Source organism: Neolamprologus brichardi, chromosome 13 (genome assembly GCF_056152115.1).
Source record: "Neolamprologus brichardi isolate AB-2024 chromosome 13, ASM5615211v1, whole genome shotgun sequence".
Classification (NCBI taxonomy): Eukaryota; Metazoa; Chordata; class Actinopteri; order Cichliformes; family Cichlidae; genus Neolamprologus; species Neolamprologus brichardi.
The window spans coordinates 17,104,457-17,127,321 of record NC_142116.1 but is presented as its reverse complement, the minus strand read 5'-3'; the positions used below and the strand labels follow the sequence as shown (position 1 = coordinate 17,127,321).

At 40.3% G+C, this 22,865-nt stretch overlaps 1 protein-coding gene across 1 annotated transcript; it reads right to left on the bottom strand.

Annotated features, from left to right (window-relative positions):
- Nucleotides 1-12,483: 12,483 nt before the first annotated feature.
- On the bottom strand, nt 12,484-21,143 carry LOC148099923 (peroxisomal N(1)-acetyl-spermine/spermidine oxidase-like). The gene is made up of 10 exons (XM_087849712.1): nt 20,578-21,143; nt 19,374-19,550; nt 19,131-19,261; nt 18,851-19,038; nt 16,907-17,088; nt 16,529-16,698; nt 16,196-16,281; nt 15,970-16,082; nt 14,433-14,587; nt 12,484-13,908 (listed from the first exon to the last, which is right to left on the bottom strand). Exons 1-10 carry the CDS (start codon nt 20,729-20,731, stop codon nt 13,777-13,779), a joined length of 1,488 nt encoding a protein of 495 aa, XP_087705838.1. The 5' UTR covers nt 20,732-21,143; the 3' UTR covers nt 12,484-13,776.
- Nucleotides 21,144-22,865: the final 1,722 nt, after the last annotated feature.

Here is a 22,865-nt window from a genome sequence, read left to right as displayed (position 1 = left end):
ACACATAAACCCAGAAATCCTGTAGTAGAAAAACATTAACTAGTTGTCCTGGTATAAATTACATGATCAAGTCACATGAAGAACTGTAATGCTGTAGAAAAGAAATGTAAATGTTAGCGCTGCGCAGGTGTATACACTCTTTCTCACAGTAATCTCTGTGAGCAACACAAACCCATGAATAACACACCCCTGGTAGATTCACAAACACAGAAAGTGGCATTTAAAAGTTAAATCGGTATGCAACCTCCGATGTTGCTGTCATCTTTCTGCTCCTGTAAAAAGAAACACATAAATTCATCCACCTGTAACATGGTAGACTAATGTGCCTGTGTTAATTCAGCTCCATATTATTGTGTGAAGTTGCACTGGGTTGGGAGTGGTTTTTTGTGTGTGTGTGTCACATTTTTGGTGAGCCAATGGCTGGAATGGGGTTGGACTAATTAGAGGCAGGTGTACTTGATTGCACTGATACACTGGTCTACTTATAGCCCACACTACAAACACTGCTGTGTCATTTTGTCTGTCTGTGCAGGTATGTAATGTGATAATCTGATATGTTTGGGATGGATGGGTTTTGCGCTATGAATTTTATACTGAAGGTGTCATTTTGTCTCTCTGTGCAGGCCAGGGCCTATTATATGCCACAGCCTAAAGGCAGCAGAGTTGCGGAGGCTGGAGTGACCACTGGCTATATGCTTGCAGGGTGGTGGGTCTCCAAGGACAACTTCTACCCCTTGTTAAAGGCAACATGTGGAGTGCAACTGGCCGTGTGGCATAGCTGGCTCTGGCCTTGGGACTGTGTGTTTTTTATTTGATTCATGAATGGGACACTGGACTGTTTTATCTTTTATCTCTTGATATTTTTTGTCAATAAATTATCTTTTAGAATTTTATTGACTGTCATCTTTTTGCCCACGACTGAGATGGTTGGTCAGACCTAAAATCATTCTTTGGGTGTGTTACACACCCTTTTGGCCTGTCTAGGTGGAGGTTAACTTTGAGTCGTGGTCAAGTCTTGTCAGCTTTTACCAGTCAGTCAGTTTGTTTTTATTTCCATTCATTCATTCATCCATTCTTTCTTTCTTTGCGGATAGTGGAAACTATCGCCGCATTTGATTTCCACCCTCAGCAAAATGACGTCATTTCAAAAAGAAAAAGAACAACTTTAGATCGGATTACCTCGCTGAATCCTTTTTAGGCAGGGACTCTCATTTTCTAATTGTCCCAAATAAGTGGCTTTCTCCCGAGCCCATTTTAATTTGGAGAAGTTCACTTGTAACAATTTTCTCGACGACGTGTCGTACAGCGCTTTCTGTTCTAATCGTGCAGATTTGCTCAAACAGAGATTATCGAACAAAACTTTCAATGCACTGTGAAAGTATCAAAATAAAAAAGGCCTTGTTAAGTCATGACACAAGCTCCTCATCTCAGGAGGGTAAATCATACCATTAGCATGGTTTATCATACCATCATACTAATTGGCAGGCTCAACTTCACAACAAAAGAAAAGTCATCAGCTAGATTAACTCCAAATCATCCATCAGCCACACAACGCACAACATGACCCTAATATGTTATTAGATATGAGTTTAATCCTCAGGTCTGTGCTTTTCACTCATTTAGGCCACAGATCCATTTTATCCAGTTTTTCTTTTTTCCCGTCATCATAAAACGTGTGACATGTCATCAGCTATTTCACAAATATTTGTTCTTATGTATTCAGAGTTGTGTAGTTGTGTATCTAGGTACAGGATTCACTCGCACATCAAAACAGGAAACTCAGTGTTTGAGTCTCCACTCTAACAAACTCCAACACATCCCATTCACTCATGCTAGAATTCAGTCACCTTTCATTAATCTAAGAACGATCAACTAATTTGCATATCAGCTATTAACCCACTAAGATGACAGAACAGAAATGCATGTTCAAAATGTTATCACAAAAATAGAATTTCCCTCATACAGTAAATTACTTGTGCTGCATCAATCAAGCAGAAAGCATCTCCCAATTTACTATATTAACAACTAAATTTATTGTCTGATCACTGGTTGGTCAAACCAGAATCTTTTTTCCCACGAAAGTTAAACTGTTGTCCTGCATCCTAGAGAGTCAATTTTTTGCATTGGATAAATTCAGCATTTGATAACAAGTGTCTGTTAAATTTACCCTATTTTAACACCGATGAGAGATAAGCTAATTTTCATTGCATGTGTGTTTGTGTTATTAGGCAGGTTTAATGCATGTCTGTGGAGCTGCATATCCAGCAGAGCATGTTCTTAAAGCTGCCTTTCCTACACATTTCTCTACTATTATTTAATCATTTTGTAACTGATGTGCTATGAGTCCACTGATCTTTGCATCACTTCTCATCACACTAAGTGACTTGGACAAGATGGTAAACAGACTCACATGCTTAAGATGTTGTCTAATCTTCATGAGCTCTCTTGTGTTTGGAAGTGTTAGTAGGGTCAATGCATGTTCTGCTTGTGTGTGTGATTTTGTATATGTTTCTTTTTGCAGTGTTTCAGACTCCTTCACAATTTTCCAACTTAAACAGTCAGTTTTGTTTTTCCCAGGTTTGCTAACCCAAATTTTGATTTCCCACTTTAAACACCAGCATTCTCACTTACTCTCACTGTTGTCCTCTCCCACTTCAACAGTCCAATAGCAGGCAGTTCTCTTTCATCTTTGTCCTGTGTTTCACTGTCTCTTCTTGCCATTTTCTCCAAAGGTGGCAAATGTCAAACTCCAACAGCCTCCTCAGTTCTCCTCAAACGTTCTTTTTACATGCACAGTGAATTTGCAGCTTGTTGGAAACACAGTGCCATTCATCCAATCAGGCAGGATGATGGGTTTGCTCTTCTTCTCTGATGCTGTTTGTCCACACTGCTGCTGCTTGCTGGGACTCTTTGCCCAGGACTTTGCTGCTGTCTCTTTATCTGCCATGTTATTGCTCTTTGGAGCTGCATTCCTTGTCTTCAGGGAGGAGTGAGAGCTCGCTTGCGAGTTTGAGAGACACATGGTGCTGTAAATAAGTTAGCCAGAAACTTGGCCTGAATGTTTCCAATGATGTTAAACTATAACTTTCTTCCAACCGCTGCATGTGGAAAATTGATTCAGGTCTGCTTTTCACCTGAAAGTGACAAACTAAGACATTTTCATTATTATTATCACTGCTTAATCAACACACATCTCTCTCTCTGTTTTTGTGAACAGTCCTTTAAGCAGAAAATGAGATTGTAGTTGTTCTTGGCTGATCAACAGAAAACCTTTTTCCTATAATTATTTTTCATCTACAATGTAAATTTTGTCTCTTTTTCACTCTTTTTTTTAATTTTTTTTTTTTTTTACAATAGCTGGTGACCCGCAGAATCACCGCTCTCACAATCAGAGGCAATTACTTTTACACAGAGCACAAAAACACTGTGACGTCAGACACATTCACACTCACTTTTTCATCTGTATAAATAAATCACATGGCTGATGATATGTGCCATGGTGATCCATAAGTATGATCACAAGTTTATTTAATTATTTTTCAACCCAATAAAACAAATAACAAAAACATGATGCTGATGCTATGAACACTCTACACACATGAGTCAAGATGCCGGAAAACTGCTCACGGAAACACTGCACACTCCAGTTATCATAGTTATCATAGTTTCTTTTCCCTCTCTTTTATGAGTTCTTAGCCAGATCTCAATCTGATAATGTGTAGCTTGCTCATCAGCTCAGAAGAGACCGCAACGCAGTTTGCACAGTGGTTTCATATTCATGTCAGCTTCTCCATCATGTAGTTTTCAGCTGTTTCATACAGGGTTCAGCATATTAGTTGTTTTCATAGGTGTGCTCTATATCTCAACAATGGCTCATATTAGGATGACAGTTTTTCAAACAGGTCAAGTGCCTCTATACACATAATTAGTTTAAATATTTACCTATTTTACTTCATATGTCATTGTACTGAATTTGAGCAACCCTGAGCTTAATGCAGATTACTATTAACAACTGGTTAAATTAATGGTCTGGAGCACCGGCTGTTGTTGATCAGGGCAATCTAAAGAATCTGCGTTTTTTTGCTTTTTGTGGATTTCTCCACCTATTTGCACTGATTTTACCTGCTCCAGCTTGTTGTTTTTCTAACCATTTCTCATCAGGTGTTAATTTTAATTGTTTATTCTCCATTTTCAAAGATTTTGCTGGGCCGTCGCTGGCACGCTTGACTACAGAGTGGTTTACTGATATGGCCTTCAACTTCACCCTAACGGTGAAGCGGTATCAGTTTTATGAGATGAAACTCAACCGTTCTCCTTTGTCACCAGTACGTGAGCCTCAGCAAAGAAAACAAAAATGGAAGTAGTTCAGCAGCGTATTGTGCTGTAAAATCAACTTACTTCCAGACACACACACATATAGACATTTGCGCGCTAATTTGTCACGAAGTATTTCACGGCTACCTCTAAAACCAGTCTAAACACAGTTCCTTTTGGCGAACTTAAACCTAATTTAATTTCTCTGTCTCAACGTGTTTTCATTTGCTTAAACGTATTTTAATTTGTCACGAAGTAATTTCAGCTACCTCTAAAACTAGTCTAAACACAGTTCCTTTTGGCAAATTTAAACCTATTTTATCACGTTACTTTAAACCTTTGCTGCCGTTTTATATACCAAAATAGTGTTTCTCACCCTCCGACGTCTCACTGGTGGTTCGGATCATCAGACTGAATCCCAGCGCCGTGGACCAGGCCACCGGCCCAGACCCGAATTCACGTCCTGGGGCTCTCTCCTCGTCTAAGAGGGCTGTGCACAGGCTTCGGTGCTGGCTCCCCACGGCGTCAGGAATCAGTGCTGGATCCTGGAACAGAGTCACAGATAACAGTTCTGATATTTTCTGATCCGGCTACGAAGGACCAAATAATGTTAAGAGATATATTCTAAAAAACTTCTTCAGTAGATAATCAGAGAAGAGAAACACACAGATTTTCTTGCTAGCAAGGGCAGCCTCCAGAACTCACACTCCAAGAGTGAGGCTCAGAGACTAAGCACTGAGTACTGCCCTGGTCTTTTATTTATACACTTCAGTGAGCGTTTGTTCCATACATTGAAATGTGGAGGTGTGCGTGTGTGTGTGTGTGTGTGTGTGTGTGTGTGTGGGGTCAGAGTGTGACCCCATAAATGACTTCCCTAAACCTGCTGGACTGGAAAGTCCAACAGTTCATCTAAACAAAAGGCACTTAGACTAAAACAGATATTACTACGTTAATTCTACCGTAAAACAATAAGACAAAGTACGACCTTTTCCCATGCTCCTAGGATGTGGGGGTGAACGCCAGAACACCCTGGAATGTTACAGACTTCCTAGGATGAGACATTCTTTCAATATGCCACCAACTATATACTTCTAAACACAAATGATTACGTGCAGTATTCTACCATATACAAACTTATATCATTAAAATATTATACTGACTACTAAGTACAATTTTCCATTGACACTTCTTGATAAAAAAAGGGAGAAATATACTTGCCAACATATGCTATTCTACATGCTTTTAAACCATTTAAAATTACAATTCATAGTTTTATATGTGAATTATATAATGTTAAGTTACTATTAAACAAATGACTGACTAAGTATTTTAGACTTTAGTTTACTTCAGCCATATTCCATATAAATCAGGTATCATACAAAAATAAAAATAGCTTCAAATACAGTCATGACAATAAAAGAATATGACTTTAAGGACTTAACAACATTACTTCAGTTATACTACACCAACATCTCTGATACATCAGCACTAAGGGAATACTGAATGACCTGGTGGTTTTTGTCCATAAAACTACTCATCTAAGATTACCACAAAGTAACAGATCTCTCAGCAAAATTATGCAACATTTTAGCCACACTATTGCCCCGATCAAATCAGTGAGCTGGGATGTTTTACTCTAAACATGAACTACTGTTACAGCAACAGACATGGACTACTCATGTCCAACAACTCAATGTCCACTATGTGAAGGAGCCAAACACATGCCTTCTCCTCTCGTTAACTGAGATAAACTGCTGGCATATTTGTTTTTCATCTATACTGTCCAGTCTCTCCTGGTGGACATGGTAACACGTTATTCATAGTTACATACAATTTTAGACTGATGTGGGCTGTTGGATTATAATGTTATTTTATGCCATGTTAGACCCCTAATTAAAGATTGTGAATTATTATGTAGTTTTAGTTTGCATTATTCTCCTGAATTAGAAGAAGGTGATAACTATTACATTTGGTAAACTGATTTGCATTATATTAGACTGTTGATTTATTGTGAATGAATGATATTGTTTTATGATGCATTATACTGCTGAGTTATAAGAAATACTGTTCCAGAAAGTCATCGCCTTATTTGTCTGGTTAGAAGAGAACAGAGCATACTGCCCCATCTCAGCAGGAGCAGATGAACAGGGAGCCAAGGTCGTAGCTTAGGCGCTGTGTGAGAGAAAGAATGTGAATGTTTAGGCTTTTATGATTAGGTGGGGGCCACTAGAGGCTATAAGAGTTTGATCAAGGCTCCACCATTTTGAGATCTGATGCTGTCTGCTGTATGGTGTCCATCTCCCACGCGTGTGTTCATTAAATCATCGTTTGACTTGACCCGGCCGGACCAGTGTTGTTATTTTGGTTTTTCCTCCTGTATCCATCCCCAATATTTGAATCCGTAACAGTTTTGGGGGCTCGTCCTGTGGTATTGGGGTGGAAGTTTTGGAGGCTTGGACGGTCCGAGGTGGTCAGACGGGCAGACATTATCTGGCAATCGAACTGAGTGGACAGGTGCCTTTATGGGGGTTAAATGGGTTAAAGTCCCCATTGGTCATGGTTGGACCTGCCTCAGTCATACTCTTGTTTTAGTGTGTTGACTGTTGTTTCAAAGTATTATAAATTTTTCAGAGCGGCAGTCGGACTGCTGAGAAGCACAGTGCTCAGAGGTAACGCTTGCCAAGGCCGGGGACGCCTAGGCCTTGTCCTCTTTGAGGGATAGTCAATTGGTCACTGTGGAGCTTGGGGCACTCCAGAATAACTAGTGGTTGGACCACTTTACCGTTTGGAACGGTGTCTGTGCTTTTTTGGGCAGCAAAGGTTGGACCTTGGGTGTTGAACACTTTTAAATTGAGTTAGGGACTTTAGAGATGAGGCCAGAAACTGTTGGACAGATACTGGTTTATTGATCACAAAAAAGTTGGACTTTTTCGGTTGGACCGTTAACGTAAATTTGTCAAAATTGTTAGGCGCTAAAACTTTCAGGCCTGAGAGTGATTGTAAATATAAGACGTCTTTGTTATAGAATAATAGAGTTGGGTGTGAAATGGAGAGAAAGGCTGTGTGTGACGACAGCGCGCTGCAGCGCTGCGAGCTACTTTTAGACGGTGTGTGAACATGCAAATGAGGTGGCTGCTGTGAAGCGCACAGAGCACTTTCACTTCCTGTTTAGCGTGTTATTGAGTTTTATAATTATGATTTGCAAACAATGATACATGCCTGTAATTAAAACGCTGATTTTGCTGATTATAATATTACAAATAAAGTTTTGAATGACTACGGTGAATGTTTAATGTTTGGCTGGGTTTTGATCTAAAAGAGACGGCTTTGCAGCTGCTGGGGGTGAGTAGCTGTGTGTCTGTGACCGGAAATCTGCATGCCCATAAAAGGCAACTGCCTGACTGTGTGAACTATGCACCAAGAGAGAGAGAGAGTAAAATCTAGGCAGATGAACCAAAGGGATGTTTTAAGAAAAATAGTAAATGAATGTTTTAGTCTCTTAATACAGGTGGATTTCTCTCAACCTGGACACCTGAGTACAGGCTGTACTGTACCTGAGTACAGCGGCAAAAGGATAGATTAACAGAATTGGGACGACAGACAGGCCAAGCTCTGGCTAAAAATTTTACAGCTTGACCTCTCACTTTGTCCCCACCCTGAAAAGAGGCTTAAAGGACATCTTCTCCTCCAGTTATCGGTTACCATCACTGGAAATTTTCAGGCAAGTTTTTTGCTGAATTGTTTTTGGCACCATGTGTCCCTGAATCTCACAAGCAAGCTCTAATTCCTGGCTGAAGACATGGAATGTTGTTATTTAAGGTGGGAAATCAAAATTTGGGAAACAAAATTAAAAACACACACAACTAGAGAAATGCCTTGTTTGAGAAAAAAGTTAAAATAACCCACCCACAAACGCACACACACGCAATGAAGAAACAGCTTACACTCATGAACATGTGAAGATTTTCCAGCAAGGTTAAAGCAGCGAAACTTAAGACACACCTGATGTTAAATGATAAAGTTTATCCACTACTAACAAATAAACTCTCTGGGTTGCAGGACAACAACTTGACTTCAAAAAGAAAGACACTGGTATGACTAACCAGTGATGAAACAACAAATTTAGTGGTTAAAAGAGTCAAATTGTGACATGTTTTCTGATGATTGATTAATACAAGTGATTACTGAATGAAAGAAAATTCCTTTTTTGGGCTATTAAACATGATCTTAAGAATTTTAACATGTACCTGTGTTATCCTGTCAACTTGGTGGGTTATGACTTGATTATATAGTGAGAAAAAAAAAGGGGGGGGGGGGGGGGGGGGAGAAGGCTGACACAGGGCCTGGCCCCTCTCTGAATAACACAGCCAAAACAACATAATTTTCCTGTTTGTCTGCTTTTGTTTTGTTTTTGTTTTTTCTCTTTATGCTTGTGTCATCCAGGGAAGGACGGATGTTGTTTTACTTTGCTATGTTTTAATGTGAAGTGTGCTTATTTATTTTTTTATATTGCATGTTTTGGTTGTGTCTTGTGGAGTGTTTTTTATTTATGCTGCATGTTTTGGTTGCATCCGTCAATTCGTCCTGGAGAGACTCCGCCCTTTTCCTCCTTTTTACTAATTTGACACACCTGAGAGGAACGGGAGTGGTAATTTATAGAGTGCTCAGTGACACATAAGGCTGGTGGAGCTTGGCGTTCGAGAGGGGAGGATACAGCGCCGGCAACCAGAGACGCAGAGCGAGCGGTCCGACTGCTGCAACAACAGGAGGCCAGAGTACGCGTCTGCAGGGAATTGGAGGCGACGAGACGGGCCGGTGCCGATTGGCAGTTACAAAGAAGCGGCGGGCAGAGTTAAGAGCTCTGCCCACCCGGGGTAAGTCTCTTGACTTTCCCCTTTTAATGAATGAAAGCTGCCTAAAAGAGTAGTAACTGCCGCTGCCTCCCTTCTCTAGCACACCGGGGCGCAGAACGTGGAGAGGAAGGCGAGGACGCCGCCGGGTTCCCCTCCTGCACAGCTCCACTGGATTTTTAATTCTTAGTGACTCTTATATTATGGCGGACGCCACTGGATTTTTAATGTTGTGTTTTATTGATTTTTATTGTGTTGTCCCCTGGCCAGGGTTGTTTTAATTCATTTTACATTTTTAACTATTTAAATATAATAAATTATATTTTAATTATACAGTTTTAAATTCGTGTGCTTTCCCTTGGCGGCTCCACTGCTCTGTCCGTTTGGAGGAAGGTTTCCCTCCTTTAAACAAACACTGTGAAAAACATCACCTTCGCTCCGTTACACTTGATTACAGGCTGATTTGTCGGCCTGGAAAGCCGAGGCTGACCTGGACTTCTGCTCTCCCCTCTACCATCTTGGCTCTCCCCTCTACCATCTTTGATGTGACCCTGACCAAATGCTACAGCAGCTGGACCCACAACAACAACCTGAAAATGTCAACAGTGCTGCAGGAAAACGATCTCATGCAGCGGAGACGGAGAACGTTAAATCCAAGGCCCGTTTCACTACACGGGGGAGATTTCCAGACGGCTTCAGCTGACAGAGCTGTGACGAGACGCCTATTAAGCCCGGATGAAAAGTGAGGCCGAGCAAAAGAATGCTAACCTTAACAACTCTGCATTAAAACTGTGCAGGACAGTGACGGACCAACACGGATGATCGGGCAGCAAAAAGGGCGTGCCAGAGACAGGAGGAGTAACTGAGGTCAGGAGGCACCTGAGAATGGACAAAAGCACTAGAAGAACATAAGCTGAAGGCACAGGTGTCGGGGCTTGGCCAGGAGCTGACCTCTGAGAAGAGCCGGACAGCAGAGCTGCAGAAGGCCATGGAAGCAAAGCAAGGAAAACATCAATAAACTTCAATCTGACGTCTATGGAAAAGACTGAGGTTTCTGCCCTCAGTAAGAGCTCAAGGCATCAGAGCAGAAACTGAGCATGGCTCAGGAGGAGCTGGCTGCTAATCGAACCCATCAGTCAGGCTTAGAGTCCCAGATAAAGGACTTGAAATCAGGCCGGAGTTTGCTGGAGCAGGAGGTCGCCAAACCTGACGAGAAGCTCCAACACCAGGAGCAAACCCTGAAGGAACTACAGAAGCAAAAGGGTCAAGTTAAGGAGGAGCTGGACAAGGAGAAGATGCAGGACACTGGAGAAAAGGACTGCCTCAATTGGGGCCAGAACCAGTATGGACAGAACTTTGGGCGGCAGCACCAATGGACGCAAACGGACTGAAAAGGAGGAGGACAGGACCTCAGGGCACGCTTCAGGCCGTGATTTTCCCAGAACACCAGAACAGGAAAGTGATGAACACAAACACACACAAGCACACACATCTACATACACTGACTCAGAAGAGAAAGAGAAACACACATATGAACACATATGCACTCGTTGATTGACTGAGAAATGACACACACACACGCACACAAATCGAAATGCTGATTCAATTCACTGAGAAGTGATCCACACACACACATATACACACGCTTGTGCAATGAAGAGTGATACACACACGCTGATGCAATGAAGAAGGCTTTACTAACAAATGCTATGCTGATATGCAAAATGCTGCACACAAACGTCCAAATACAGAATCTGTTACAACAACAAGAAGCCATTGATTGTTTATTGGTTAAATGCATTTCATGTCACCCAGAGGGCATTTGTGTAGATTTAGGGGACAGGGTCTAAAGCAGTTTGGTTATGAAAACAATGTCTGTGAGTGATGTCTGTTTATGGCTCAAGGCCTCGACTGAATTGTTTACTGTGCTTCACACAGCCTGATAAGGAGCAGTGGTACAGAGTGAAAATTATGAATTAACGGTGTGAGCCTTATTTCGGAGCGCCACATTTTTGTGATTGAGATTTAATTGAAGGTGGAACATACTGAAAGAAAAAAAATAATAAAGAAAAGGGGGCCAGCCCTTGGATTTACGAACTGTGTCCGCCTATGTCTGGCAACAACAGTGAACCGCAGCTGTGTCCTTCCTCTGTGGAGCTAAGAAAAAATCCAGCTACAAACAAAAATTCTTCCGGTCCATTTTCCGATTTTCCAGCATCAGCATCAGACGATGCACAAGAGACGTGAAAAGAGAGTGCAGGAAGTGTGGAGTGGCTGGAAGACAGCAGCAAGAGTGAAAGGAAAGATTTACAAGGTGGTAATAAGATTTGCTATGATGTATGGCAGGGGTGGGGGAACTCTAGGCCTCAAGGGCTGGTGTCTTGCAGGTTTTTTTGATGTGTCCTTAATCCAACACACATCCAACATGTCTTGAAGTTCTCCAGAGGCCTGGTAATGAACTAATCATTTGACTCAGGTGTGTTGACCCAGGGTGATATCTAAAACCTGCAGGACACCAGCCCTTGAGGCCCACAGTTTCCCCATCCCTGGTGTATGGTTTGGAAGCAGTGGCAAGAACAAGAAACAGGAGCTGGATGGCACAGTTGAAGATGCAAAGTGTTTGTAAGGAGTGGTCACTCCTCCAAAAAAAGCTTTGCTGCATAGAGACAGATGAGCTGACAGAAGAAAGGTTTGCATGCCTCCCTAAAGCTGATCACATGACATCACCTTATATATTCATAGAGAGCTACTTTATTTGTCTTTAGTGGCTTTCTTAAATAAAATACACTTCATTACACATTGAATATTTTATTTGGTGACTTTGAGGAAATGTATTTGTATTTCCAAAAAACAAAGACTTCACTTGTCAGTTAATAATTAAAGTTGTATCCTTACTGCAGTTTTTCAGTATTAAACTTCAGTAATATTGAAGTTTAATACTAGAGAACAGACAATGTATTAGAGAACAGACAATGTATTTTCAAACAGAGGACTGACATCAAGGTTCTTACAGGTAGCTGGTATTTTGATCTATATAACATACTAACATTTTCATTTCAGAGCCTGAATCGCCTGGGTGCCCTAGAATGCACCTGGATCCTGGTAATCCTGGTTTATGATTAACCTTGGTGCTTCTAGTACAGAAAAGAAAAACACCTTTGCAGAGGTGCAAGTGAGAAAGTTCCAGCTCTCTTTATGCATAAAACAATAAAGACAAGAGTATTTGGTGACCTCATAAGGTGAACACAGGGGAGAAAAAAGTAGACATTAATTTACTTGCATAAATAAACACAGTAAACACACTACAATGTGTCCATGTTTGATTTTATTTATTAATTCAAAACACAATCACAAACCTGGATAGAGCCCTTTTGTCCACTTGTGACAAGTAAAGCAAAGTGCATCTCCTGTCATTTACTAAAGTTTTATTATAAGGAATCTAATAAATTATGTTTGCATAAACTGAAACAAAATCATTACATAATTCTAAATATTAGGAGAACAGCGGTCCTTTAGAAAATGCAAATATATCATTATTTTGTGTTTAATGTAATGTTTCAATGATTTGGTGTTCTCCCTATTGAGGAAATGAACTATTCTGCATCTGAATCACACATTATATTTGTGGTCTTTTTATTCTATAGAAAGACAAAAAACACACAAGCAACTACATAGCATGTGTCCTGATTGTGGTTTAAAACAGATGATTTGAACTAGACTTTGATTTGTGCTTATTAATCATTGCAAAATAGTTGCAATGTCCAGGAAATGCATTTATGTATGGATATTTCCTCTATGGAAAATAAAGCTATTACATATTTGGTGTACTTTTTATCTTGCTTACTTCATCCACATCTGCAAGTTTTCCCATTTTTAATCAATTCCTTCCTCAGTCACACTCACTAAGGGTTGTATCACTAACACCACGCCACACTGATCCACTTTTCAATAACTTCCTGCTACTTTGCCTGCCATTTGTATTTGTTCTATTGTACCTGCTTTGCTTATCAAATTTTATCCAAGCACCTGCCCAACTACTGCTTGCCTGGAGCGATTAAGTCACGTGTGATCTACCTGTCGTTTTTATGGTATGCCAGGGTTGACCGTGCACAACTGTGTCTTATTTGTTCATAATACACTAAAATTGTTCAGTGCTCTTATTCTTTGATTTTTTTTAAATTGTTGGCATTGATTCAGTTTATGCATACTCTTATTTTTTAAATCACAACAAAAACATAATTTTACTTGCATTAATATTACCAACAACCCCACCAGTAAAAGTTCCCTTGGCAACATGTTAGCAATGACTAATATATAACGTAATGTGTCAACCTTTAAACCCAGATAAGGAGTGGAACTCCAGATTACAACATAACTATGCCACAAGCCCTCTTTTTCCCCCATATTCAGCACTGTGGTTTTTAGTGCCAACAGAAAACCACTATGATTACTCAGTGTCACCAGATAAGACACAGATAAGATTTGTCTTTTATCTTATCTGACTAAAGAGCAGTCAGAAAAGATAAAAGACTTATCTGATTGTTTTTTAGAAGAAAAGAAAAAAAGCTAAAAGAAAAGTCTTTATCTTTAAATTTCTTATATTACGGGGAATTCATGGGCTAACAGAATCCCAGTAGTGAGTGATGAGTCTATCTGCTTCTCTCCACCCAGTGATAATTGCTCCATGGGCGGTGGAGTAAAAGCAAGGATGGGTTGCCTCTCCAGCAAACAACACCTGCAGGGGCTGAAACACACAAGCAGTAAAAGTGAGAAACATTTTTCAAGGTCATATTATGTCACTTTCTGTCTAACTATAAAGTAACAGAAGTCAGTACTTCCCTGGGCAATATGACTCACTTGATTTACTAATAGTTCATCTGCTGCACACCCTGCCAAGATATGTCATGTTTTCTACTAGCAATTCTTATCAAACTGTGTTGTGATTTGGCGCTATATAAATAAAATTGAATTGAATTGAACTGTGTTATCACTGGCATTTTTTATAGATTGAATAAACAAATGTGAACAAATGATGCATTTTTTCCAACAGGCTGCTAGTAACAAAGCGCTAAAGGATGCCATTTAAAATGGATTTTAACGGACAAAACACTCCTCTAAAAATGGTCAGGTACAAGGACTGGACTGAACATTTTTAAAGACATTCAAAAAAGCTTGTAGAATTCTTACTCAAGACCACTTTAGAAAAATGACATGAAAGTGTGGCTCCTTGGAAGCAAAATATTAACGGTGGCTCAAGACGTTCTGTACCTGTGACAGAGTTTCCTGTGAAGGCAGAGGTTCCATCATGTTCTTCAGGTCCTTGGCTGTACAGCCTATGGCTGGATGACAGTAGGAACCGTATGTCCAGGGATCAGTGTACCACCGGGAACACAGGATTCTCTTTGGTGTGATCGTACCGTTTCCTACAGACAAATATGAAATAACCAAGGCTCAACCACTTCAGAAAATATATATATAAAAAAACTGATATAAATAAATTACTTTTACTACCTATTAAAGCCTTCCCTCTATGTATGACAGCTTTCTAGGACTTGAATACTGTATATCAGTAACTATTTGCTAGCTCATTTCAGCAGGCAGTGCCTTATACAGCCTGCCCCTCCAATATGCCCCCTGTGACAGCCAGTGGGGTGGCCTTGTGTTCTTGTTTTCTTGTTGCCTGTTTCTTGCAGGTAAGCGGAGCTGACCCAGTTATAGATGCAGCACACCTGAGCAGGCCAGTCCCAGTATATAAAGACACCTTGACTGAACCATGGCTGTCTCTCTTTGTCTGTCACTCATTATGTTCATTTTGTTCTTCAGTTATGGCTGTTGTATTATTTAACTTGTGTTTAAGTTTCTTTACCTTATTTCATTAAACATATCTTACAGCCTTTAAAAGCCTGTGTGTGGTCTCCCACTTGCTTGTCACGTCCTTTGAGCCGGGTTGTGACACCCCAAACATTCTGGTTTATTAAAAAGCAGCAGCTGGATCAATTATGGATCAGTTATCTGAGAAGAATATTTCTTGCAGAAAAGCCTCAAGCTACTTTTAGATGCTCCCCTTTCCAAAACATGTTACCACATTAGGCAGCTCTGTATATTTGATTTGACAGATTATTATGGGTGCCCTTCCTGACGTAGTGTCCAGGCGATTTGTGTGTTTTCTCGGGCACAAACCAGGTAGCTTCTACCTTAATGGTGCCCATTCAATACCTATTCAATACTCGGTCTAACATGTACATTTCTGCACTAGAAGGTTTCAATCGAGGAAAATAGCTGCATAGTTTTCTACAATCAATTGTCATCTGCACAGTGGCCTGTTTTGGGCATGTCAACATCAGAGGATAAACTCTGAAATCTGACCTGGTTTCATAAATCTATACTGAACTATTTTCCCAATACTTACATATATAAGTAAGAGTGTGATGACTATCAGCTTTTTAAAATATAAATACAATTTGTGCAAACATCATATTAGCAGTTTCAACCACAAACTCAGTCTTATTGCTGTAAGACAAAGACATTTAGGTAATAGTCATACATGTTTGCTGCTCGATTTAATGCCATTATATCTGCATATATACTCTGTATTACCTGAACTTGTTTTATTCCTATAACAATGAGATGTTTTATAGATTTCTAACGAAAAATTGAACTGTTGTGATGCTTGTGCATACAGAGAAGTTTTCTTAGGTATAACAACCTTTAATTTTAATTATTAGTCTCTTTGATATTTATTTTTTATCTTTAATTATGTTATAGAGGAAAGAGCTATAAGGGTTAGATCAGACATAAAACTTACCTGTGAATGTACGGACGAGCTCTGTGATTGACTCTCTCACTTCCTCCTCAGGAAGTGTCTCCATATACTCTGCCTCATGGCCACAAATCCAGCCACAGAGAACATGGCTACCCCTGAGAGTTTGTGTTAATCAACAAGAGAAGTCTGAATGCTGGTTTGAATTGCAAAGGAAACTTTATAGGAGGGAAAAATCATTAATGGTTCCTCAGATTAACATGTCACTTACGTTTCAGAAGGTTTATGCACAGTGAATGTCACCAACTTCCTTATCCAGGATTCACTCACATCTGACACTTGGTCTGACACAGTCTCCTGAAAACACAAAAGGGTTTATGTCCTCTCTGATCTCTGGCTCTAAAACACAAGTTCACACAATGTCTCTATTGTTTTACCCTTACTAGGCAACATTTCTGAGATATTTTATTGCATTATATACATAAAAACAAAGAAAAAGGCTCATATCTTTAAAATTGTGCAAGAAAGTTTAAAAATATCTGTCAACCTGTAATTAAGACAGGTTCGGTACATATGAAACTATTCTGGCTGCTGCATTACAAACCTCGTCTTCCCACACGAGGTAGATGATTTCACAATCAGCATCCCACCACGGTGATTCAAACTCCACAAATATTTTGTCACATGTTCCAAATCCTAGCGTCTCGATCGACTTCAGCTTGTGGGCCGGGAGAGGAGGGTAGAACAGAGTGGAGTGGTGCTTCTTCAGATATCCTGACAAAAAGAAAACATATTAAAAAATTACATAAACTGCAGCAGAGGGTTAAATCTAACTTGGTCTGTATTCCATTGTTAAAGTGACACTACCAAAACCCCGCCATTAAGATTAACCTCTGACATTGGTCGTAACACGTAATTTACAATTAATCAATTTCATGCAGAGATACGAAAAACAGGATGAAGTATATGAAAAGAAGTTCACCTAAAGGCACAGTGACAATAACGTGATCAGCAGCAATCCTCTCGCCATTCTCACACTCAACCGTCACAGGACTTAAGCCACACTCTGTGTTGCTCCAGTGGACACAGCTCACAGGGCAATTGTAGGTCACCAAATCAGAGGGGAGTTCAGACATCAAGTTCTCAATTAGGCGCTCAAATCCTCTGCAAGATAAGATACATTAAGATGACCACAATGCAGCATCTGTAGTACATTTGTATTTTATATTTGATGTGATAATCATAGCTGTTGACAATGACAAAGTGATGATGAGTGTCCATGAAGTGTGCAAAACTTGACTCACTGCTTACTATTGAGGTTCATTAGATTAGAGCAGTGGTTCCCAAACCTTTTTTTGCTAGGCCCCCCTTTGTTTAACAAGAAAAATGTTCGCCCCCCACCCCCCCCACCCCGCGTGCGCGGGGTGGGGGATTCCCGCGAACAGCCCAGCGCTGCTCCCAACTCAGGGAAAACCAATTCTGCAGGGGAGACCTACCTTGGCACTTGTGCAGGTGAAGCCAAAGGGAAGACATGCTTCATCATATTTTCTAGTCTTTGGCTTAGAATGAAGTTGGTTTGGAAACATATTCAGCTATGCTTCATCTCCTGCTTTGCCTTTCTGTGGCCGCCCAGTGCTAGCAGGGTCCAAGCGTTCTGTTCCCCCCCCCTTTTTCATACCGCGCCCCCCCGCAATGGCTCTGCGCCGCACCTAGGGGGCGGGCCCCACACTTTGGGAAGGTCTGGATTAGAGCATTAGAGAATAGAATAGCATAAAAAAAATTATAATTTAATTCAAAAGTGTGACCTGCATATATTTTTTTTTTATTCCAAACACCTAAAGTGAAACCTAATCACACAGCCTAATAATTTAAGATACTGGATTTCTGATTTTTCATGGCCTAAGTCATAATCATCAAAATTAAAATAAAAAATGCTTGAAATCTATCACTTTACACGTATGTTAAAATATACATAGCGAGAGAGAGAGAGAGAGAATATATGAGTGTCTTCTTTCTTGTGTTATAAAATTTTTTATACTATCCACAGTCAGAGTTATGTCCTCTCAAAAAGGTCTCGTTTGTGAACTCAGAGAAAAAAAACAACAAGAATATTATACAACCTTAAAGTTGTTTCAGCCTGTGCTCCTGGTTATTTCATAGTCTTTCAAGACTTAGTCGTGGTAAGTGATTCTCTATATGAATTAAGGTGCAGCGAATGGAAATCAGGCCCATGACCTTTAATATGGCAGAGTGCCGAATATGTCTAAGAGTTAGCTCAAGGACATGTCCATGGATCCTGTCTGGCTACTTTAAATATAATCTGTAGTGAATAAATAACAAATTATAAAGATTAACTGGGTGAAACTGGAGCAGTCAAGAGCATTTTCTATTTATTTAGTACGTACTTACAGACATCAAGGTGCCTGTATTTCATTGTCTTAGTCTTTATTGTGGATAAATTAGCTTTGTTTCTGTAAAACTAGACAATAAATGAATAAATAATAATTAGCTAATAATAATAATAAATACTAATAATAAAAACCACAGAAGGTTCTCACACAGGCTGATCAGAGGATTAAATGGTAAATGGCCTGTATTTGTCCCTAAGGACCCCAAAGCGCTTTACACATCCAGTCATCCACCCATTCACGCACACATTCACATACTGCAAGCTACATTGTAGCCACAGCCACCATGGGGCGCACTGACCACCACCAGTAGGCAACGGGTGAAGTGTCTTGCCCAAGGACACAACGTCCGAGACTGTCACTGCCACTTTAATAACTCAGTATTAATCAATGCAGCTTTACTCTTTGACAGCACTTGGTGGTGAAGGCATAAACTTAAATTTCTACAGGTGAGCAAATGACAAGTAAATGAATGGCATTTATGTTAACACCCTTTATGCATACGATGATGCACAAACCTTGGAAGCGTGCAGTCCACGCCAGGTAGGCTCTTATACATAGAAAACCCTGCCAGGTCTATGTCATCCATGCTATGAGTCGCAGTTCCACAGCACTCAAACTTCAGCATAGTACTGAAGGCAGAGAGAAGCAGCTGCCTAGTGGTTTCATCCTCATCTTTCCACCTTCCCGCTGCTTGGTTCTGCGCCTGCACAAAATGCCAAATTTCAACAAAACAGATTTATTTTTTTTTACAGCTTTTTATATCATCAGCAACAAGCATAATTCAAAACAATGTACCTTTGTTCGCATGAAATGTCCTACACTCTTCCAGGATGTGTTTTTGCGATTTTTAAATTGTGAAGTGTTATCCAAAATCTCACGAAACAGCTCCTCAGCTGGTTCCATGCTTTCTGCACTCAGCCTCTGACCTTTGGGACAGAATTTAAAGTTGTAATAACAATCACAGCTTACCAAGCACGCTATTAATATACACAATGATGTGATGTGCTGAAGTACACTTGTGTTACTATGTCTGGTCACCTGAACTGCTGAACCAGTTGGGAACCAAGGGAGGATCTTCATCCACGTCTACGGCCTGGTTCTTTGGAGTGAGGGCTTCTGGAGGCAGGAGGTCATAGTCACGAGCCAGACAAAACAATGGGTTCTCCTCAGATGGGCCATGGATGTAAGCCGCACCAATCTCTGTAATAGTGTTACCTGTCAAAGAAAAACAAGTCTTTGTGTACATTTACTTGCACAATGACAGTAAACTGACCAAAGATTAAGTTGACAGCAAAGATTAAGTTGACAGCATAATTATCTTGAAACCTGATCTACTAGTACAATGGGAGGCCATTGTACTAGTAGATCAGGTTTCACAGAACTCTTTGTAATTCTGAGAAAAACTAAACACACCCCATGAGTCAACAGCTGGAAGAACCACCTGTAGCAGCGCTAACTATAAGTTATTCTTTACTGAATGACTTTAGTAGTCTCTCACGTCTTTGTGGAGGAACTTTGGCCAACTCCTCTTTACAATGTTGCTTCAGTTTATTGAGGTTGGTGGGCATTCATTAAAGCAGAGCTCTGTTAAGGTCCCACATTCGTGTTGAGGCCTGAAATTTGACTGAGACATTGCAGCACCTCAATTCTTTTCTTTTTCAGCTATTCTGCTTTAGTGCTTGGGATCACGATCCTGTTGTCTGACATACTTTGGACCAAGCTTTAGCTTGTCAGACAGACACTCACATTTGACTTTAGAATACGTTGGCATACAGAGATCAACTCAACAACTGCAAGGTGCCCGGGTCACACGCCTACAGCAGACTGCCAAAACCCTTTTTTTTGTGGTGAGGTTCATCCAGACTTTCACAGCACCTGGTTGCTAAGATGCACTTAGTTTTTCACGGTACTGCATAGTGTCCTGTAAAAACTTTAATGTGAGGCGTCTGTATGCACTGGCATCATTTTTGTGTTGTTTCACCATTCGGAAAACATCAGAAAGCTGCACAACAGTCCAAGCACTGAAACTGAGAATAAGTACAACAGAAGATGCTGACAGCAGCAGGTGATTAAAAGAGACAAGAACATGCTGGATCGCTTATCCTCCTGGATTGTCTGCAATAAAGATGCTCACACTTAGAAATTAATGTTGTTCTTACTAAGGATTTAATTTAGTTGGTTTCTGATTTTCTGACAGTGTAAAGACGAAACCGACTAAAACAGAAACTACATATAAACGTACCCAGAGTTGCTGTTTTTATTCGTCCCCCGCTTCTTCCAGTCGCCTCAAGTATCCGCACATGATCATATCCAGCTTTGACAAGCCGGTGAGCCGCTGCTATACCCGATACTCCACATCCTATTATAACTATCTTTGGGTCCGCACTCGTCGCCATCCTTGGTTCGCATCAAACTGTAGGACTGTCGCTCTCACAGCTTTATCTCAAGTTCACCTCGGGGCGTGTATGAAATAAGATACAGTGTGACTCGAGCATACAGTGGGGTGTGACTTATATATCGGTGTACATTATATAGTAGTGGTAACGCGTTGGCAGTCCGTGGACGGCACGTCTGCAGAGAGCGTCTGTTGTCGATGGAGGCAGTGGCAGGCTAGGTGAGTGGGCTACTCAGCCAGCCGTGGACAAGACTGAAGTTACAAAATACAAAGAGCTGAAGTGAAACAGAGTGTTAAAGGAAATGAAAAGCGCCCACTACAGCCGCGGTCTGTGCCTCTCTTGCTGTATTCATTATTATTTTTTAGCTCTTCTCTTGCTCCTGGTGGAAGTTATCTGTCCTTTCCTTCCCTGTTTCGGCCCACCTCTCAACCAATCACCGTTTGATCAACGCACAACGTCATCCACGTCTAGGAACGTGGAGTTGGAGGACTGCGCTGCAGCATGTTTGCGGTACTTGTCCGTAGGAAAACGCAATACACAAAATGAAAAAATTAACGGACCATAAACGCATCATCAGGAAGCGTCATTTCACTTTGTACTAACTTGTTTATAAGCAGTGACCACAGACACTTGACATGATTTCTCTGACATCAAACTGGGGAAAGGACCATAAAAGGCAAGAAAAATGAGAAATATAGTTTTGAAATGATATACAGACACATCTGCCCCAACAGCAATTTGGTGATTTTTAAAACTTTTAAAGCCCTTTTAAAGCCCTGTTTGTTAAATGTTAATGTTTTTCTGAGAGCATCTCCCAACCAAGCTGCAACTAATGCAAAATGAAACCAGTGCTGAAGTGCCAAAAGTCCCAGTTTCTCCAGTGGCCCCTTGATAGATTTAGCTACCAGTTCCTAGTTTGAAAAGTTGGAAGTGCCTTAAAACTCCATTCTTTTAACTGGCCAGCAGGCTGCTGTTGGAATGGACTCTAAGCAAAAATTTACAGGGGACCCCTCCAACCAGCGTTCATCACCATTATTTTATAAATAATCTCACACCCCTAACAGTACCAACAGTCCTATAAAATCCAGGTGTTTATTACTCCAGAAATGCCAGTGACCACATTTGTTTGTTCCTCTTCTTCTTCTTCTTCTTTTTTTTTTGCACTCCTAGAAAAATAATTCATAATGTTCCTGGCATGATTCTGTCCCCTTTGAGTCGGATGGAACCCCCTTAGAGAGGTTAGGTCTCGCTAACTGTCACTGCCAACTTTGCACATTGTAAGATAAGATAAGATAAGATAAGATAAGATAAACTTTTATTATTCCCACACGTGGGAATTTTTTTACTGCTGTAACTGATGTACTTTAAAATTTTCAGTCCTCCTTGCCCCCCACTTGACCTGTTATCTCAGTAAACTTTTTTTCAGATTATTTGTATTATACTAAATGGAATAACAGCTCATTTTGTAAATTATGGTTCTGATTAGAGCTCACTAAGCCTGTTTACATTGCCTATCAAGTTGTCAATCAAGTTGTGAGCCAGTGAGTGTGTAGTGTGCCCCAGTTTCCCAGTTAATTTAATCCATAGACAAGATGAAAGATGGTATCATTGGTTTGGGTCTTGCAGTTTTGTCATTTCTGCACCGGTGTAATTTTTCCACACAGATGGTTCTGTTTAGGTTGTCCCTACATAAATTGTTTTTGTGCATCAGTATTTCAATGGCCACTAGAGGGTGCTATTACAGCAAAGAAAAATGCTTTAACAAATGGCCTGTGTTTGTTATTTGCACACACATGAAAACAGCGAATTACAATAAGTTTTTCTAAATGGCATTTTAACTTCTATGCAGTACAGCACAATTAACATTGTATTTAATACTGATTTTCTCCCTTTAATTTTAAGATGATCTTAAAATATGATAAAACGTTTTGTTTTTGGGTTCAGAGATGAGATTGTAAGTAAATTTACAACAACAGGAACACCGATTGATAAAACAGTCATAATGTCAAGGTCCACACAGTAGCTCTTTGGTGAATGCAAATCATTACTATTGTTTTTATTTTTGGTTTACTGCTAATCAGTTGCCAGTCTCTCAAACCTATCAGCTAGGGTGCAAAGGCCAGGTTTTCACAGC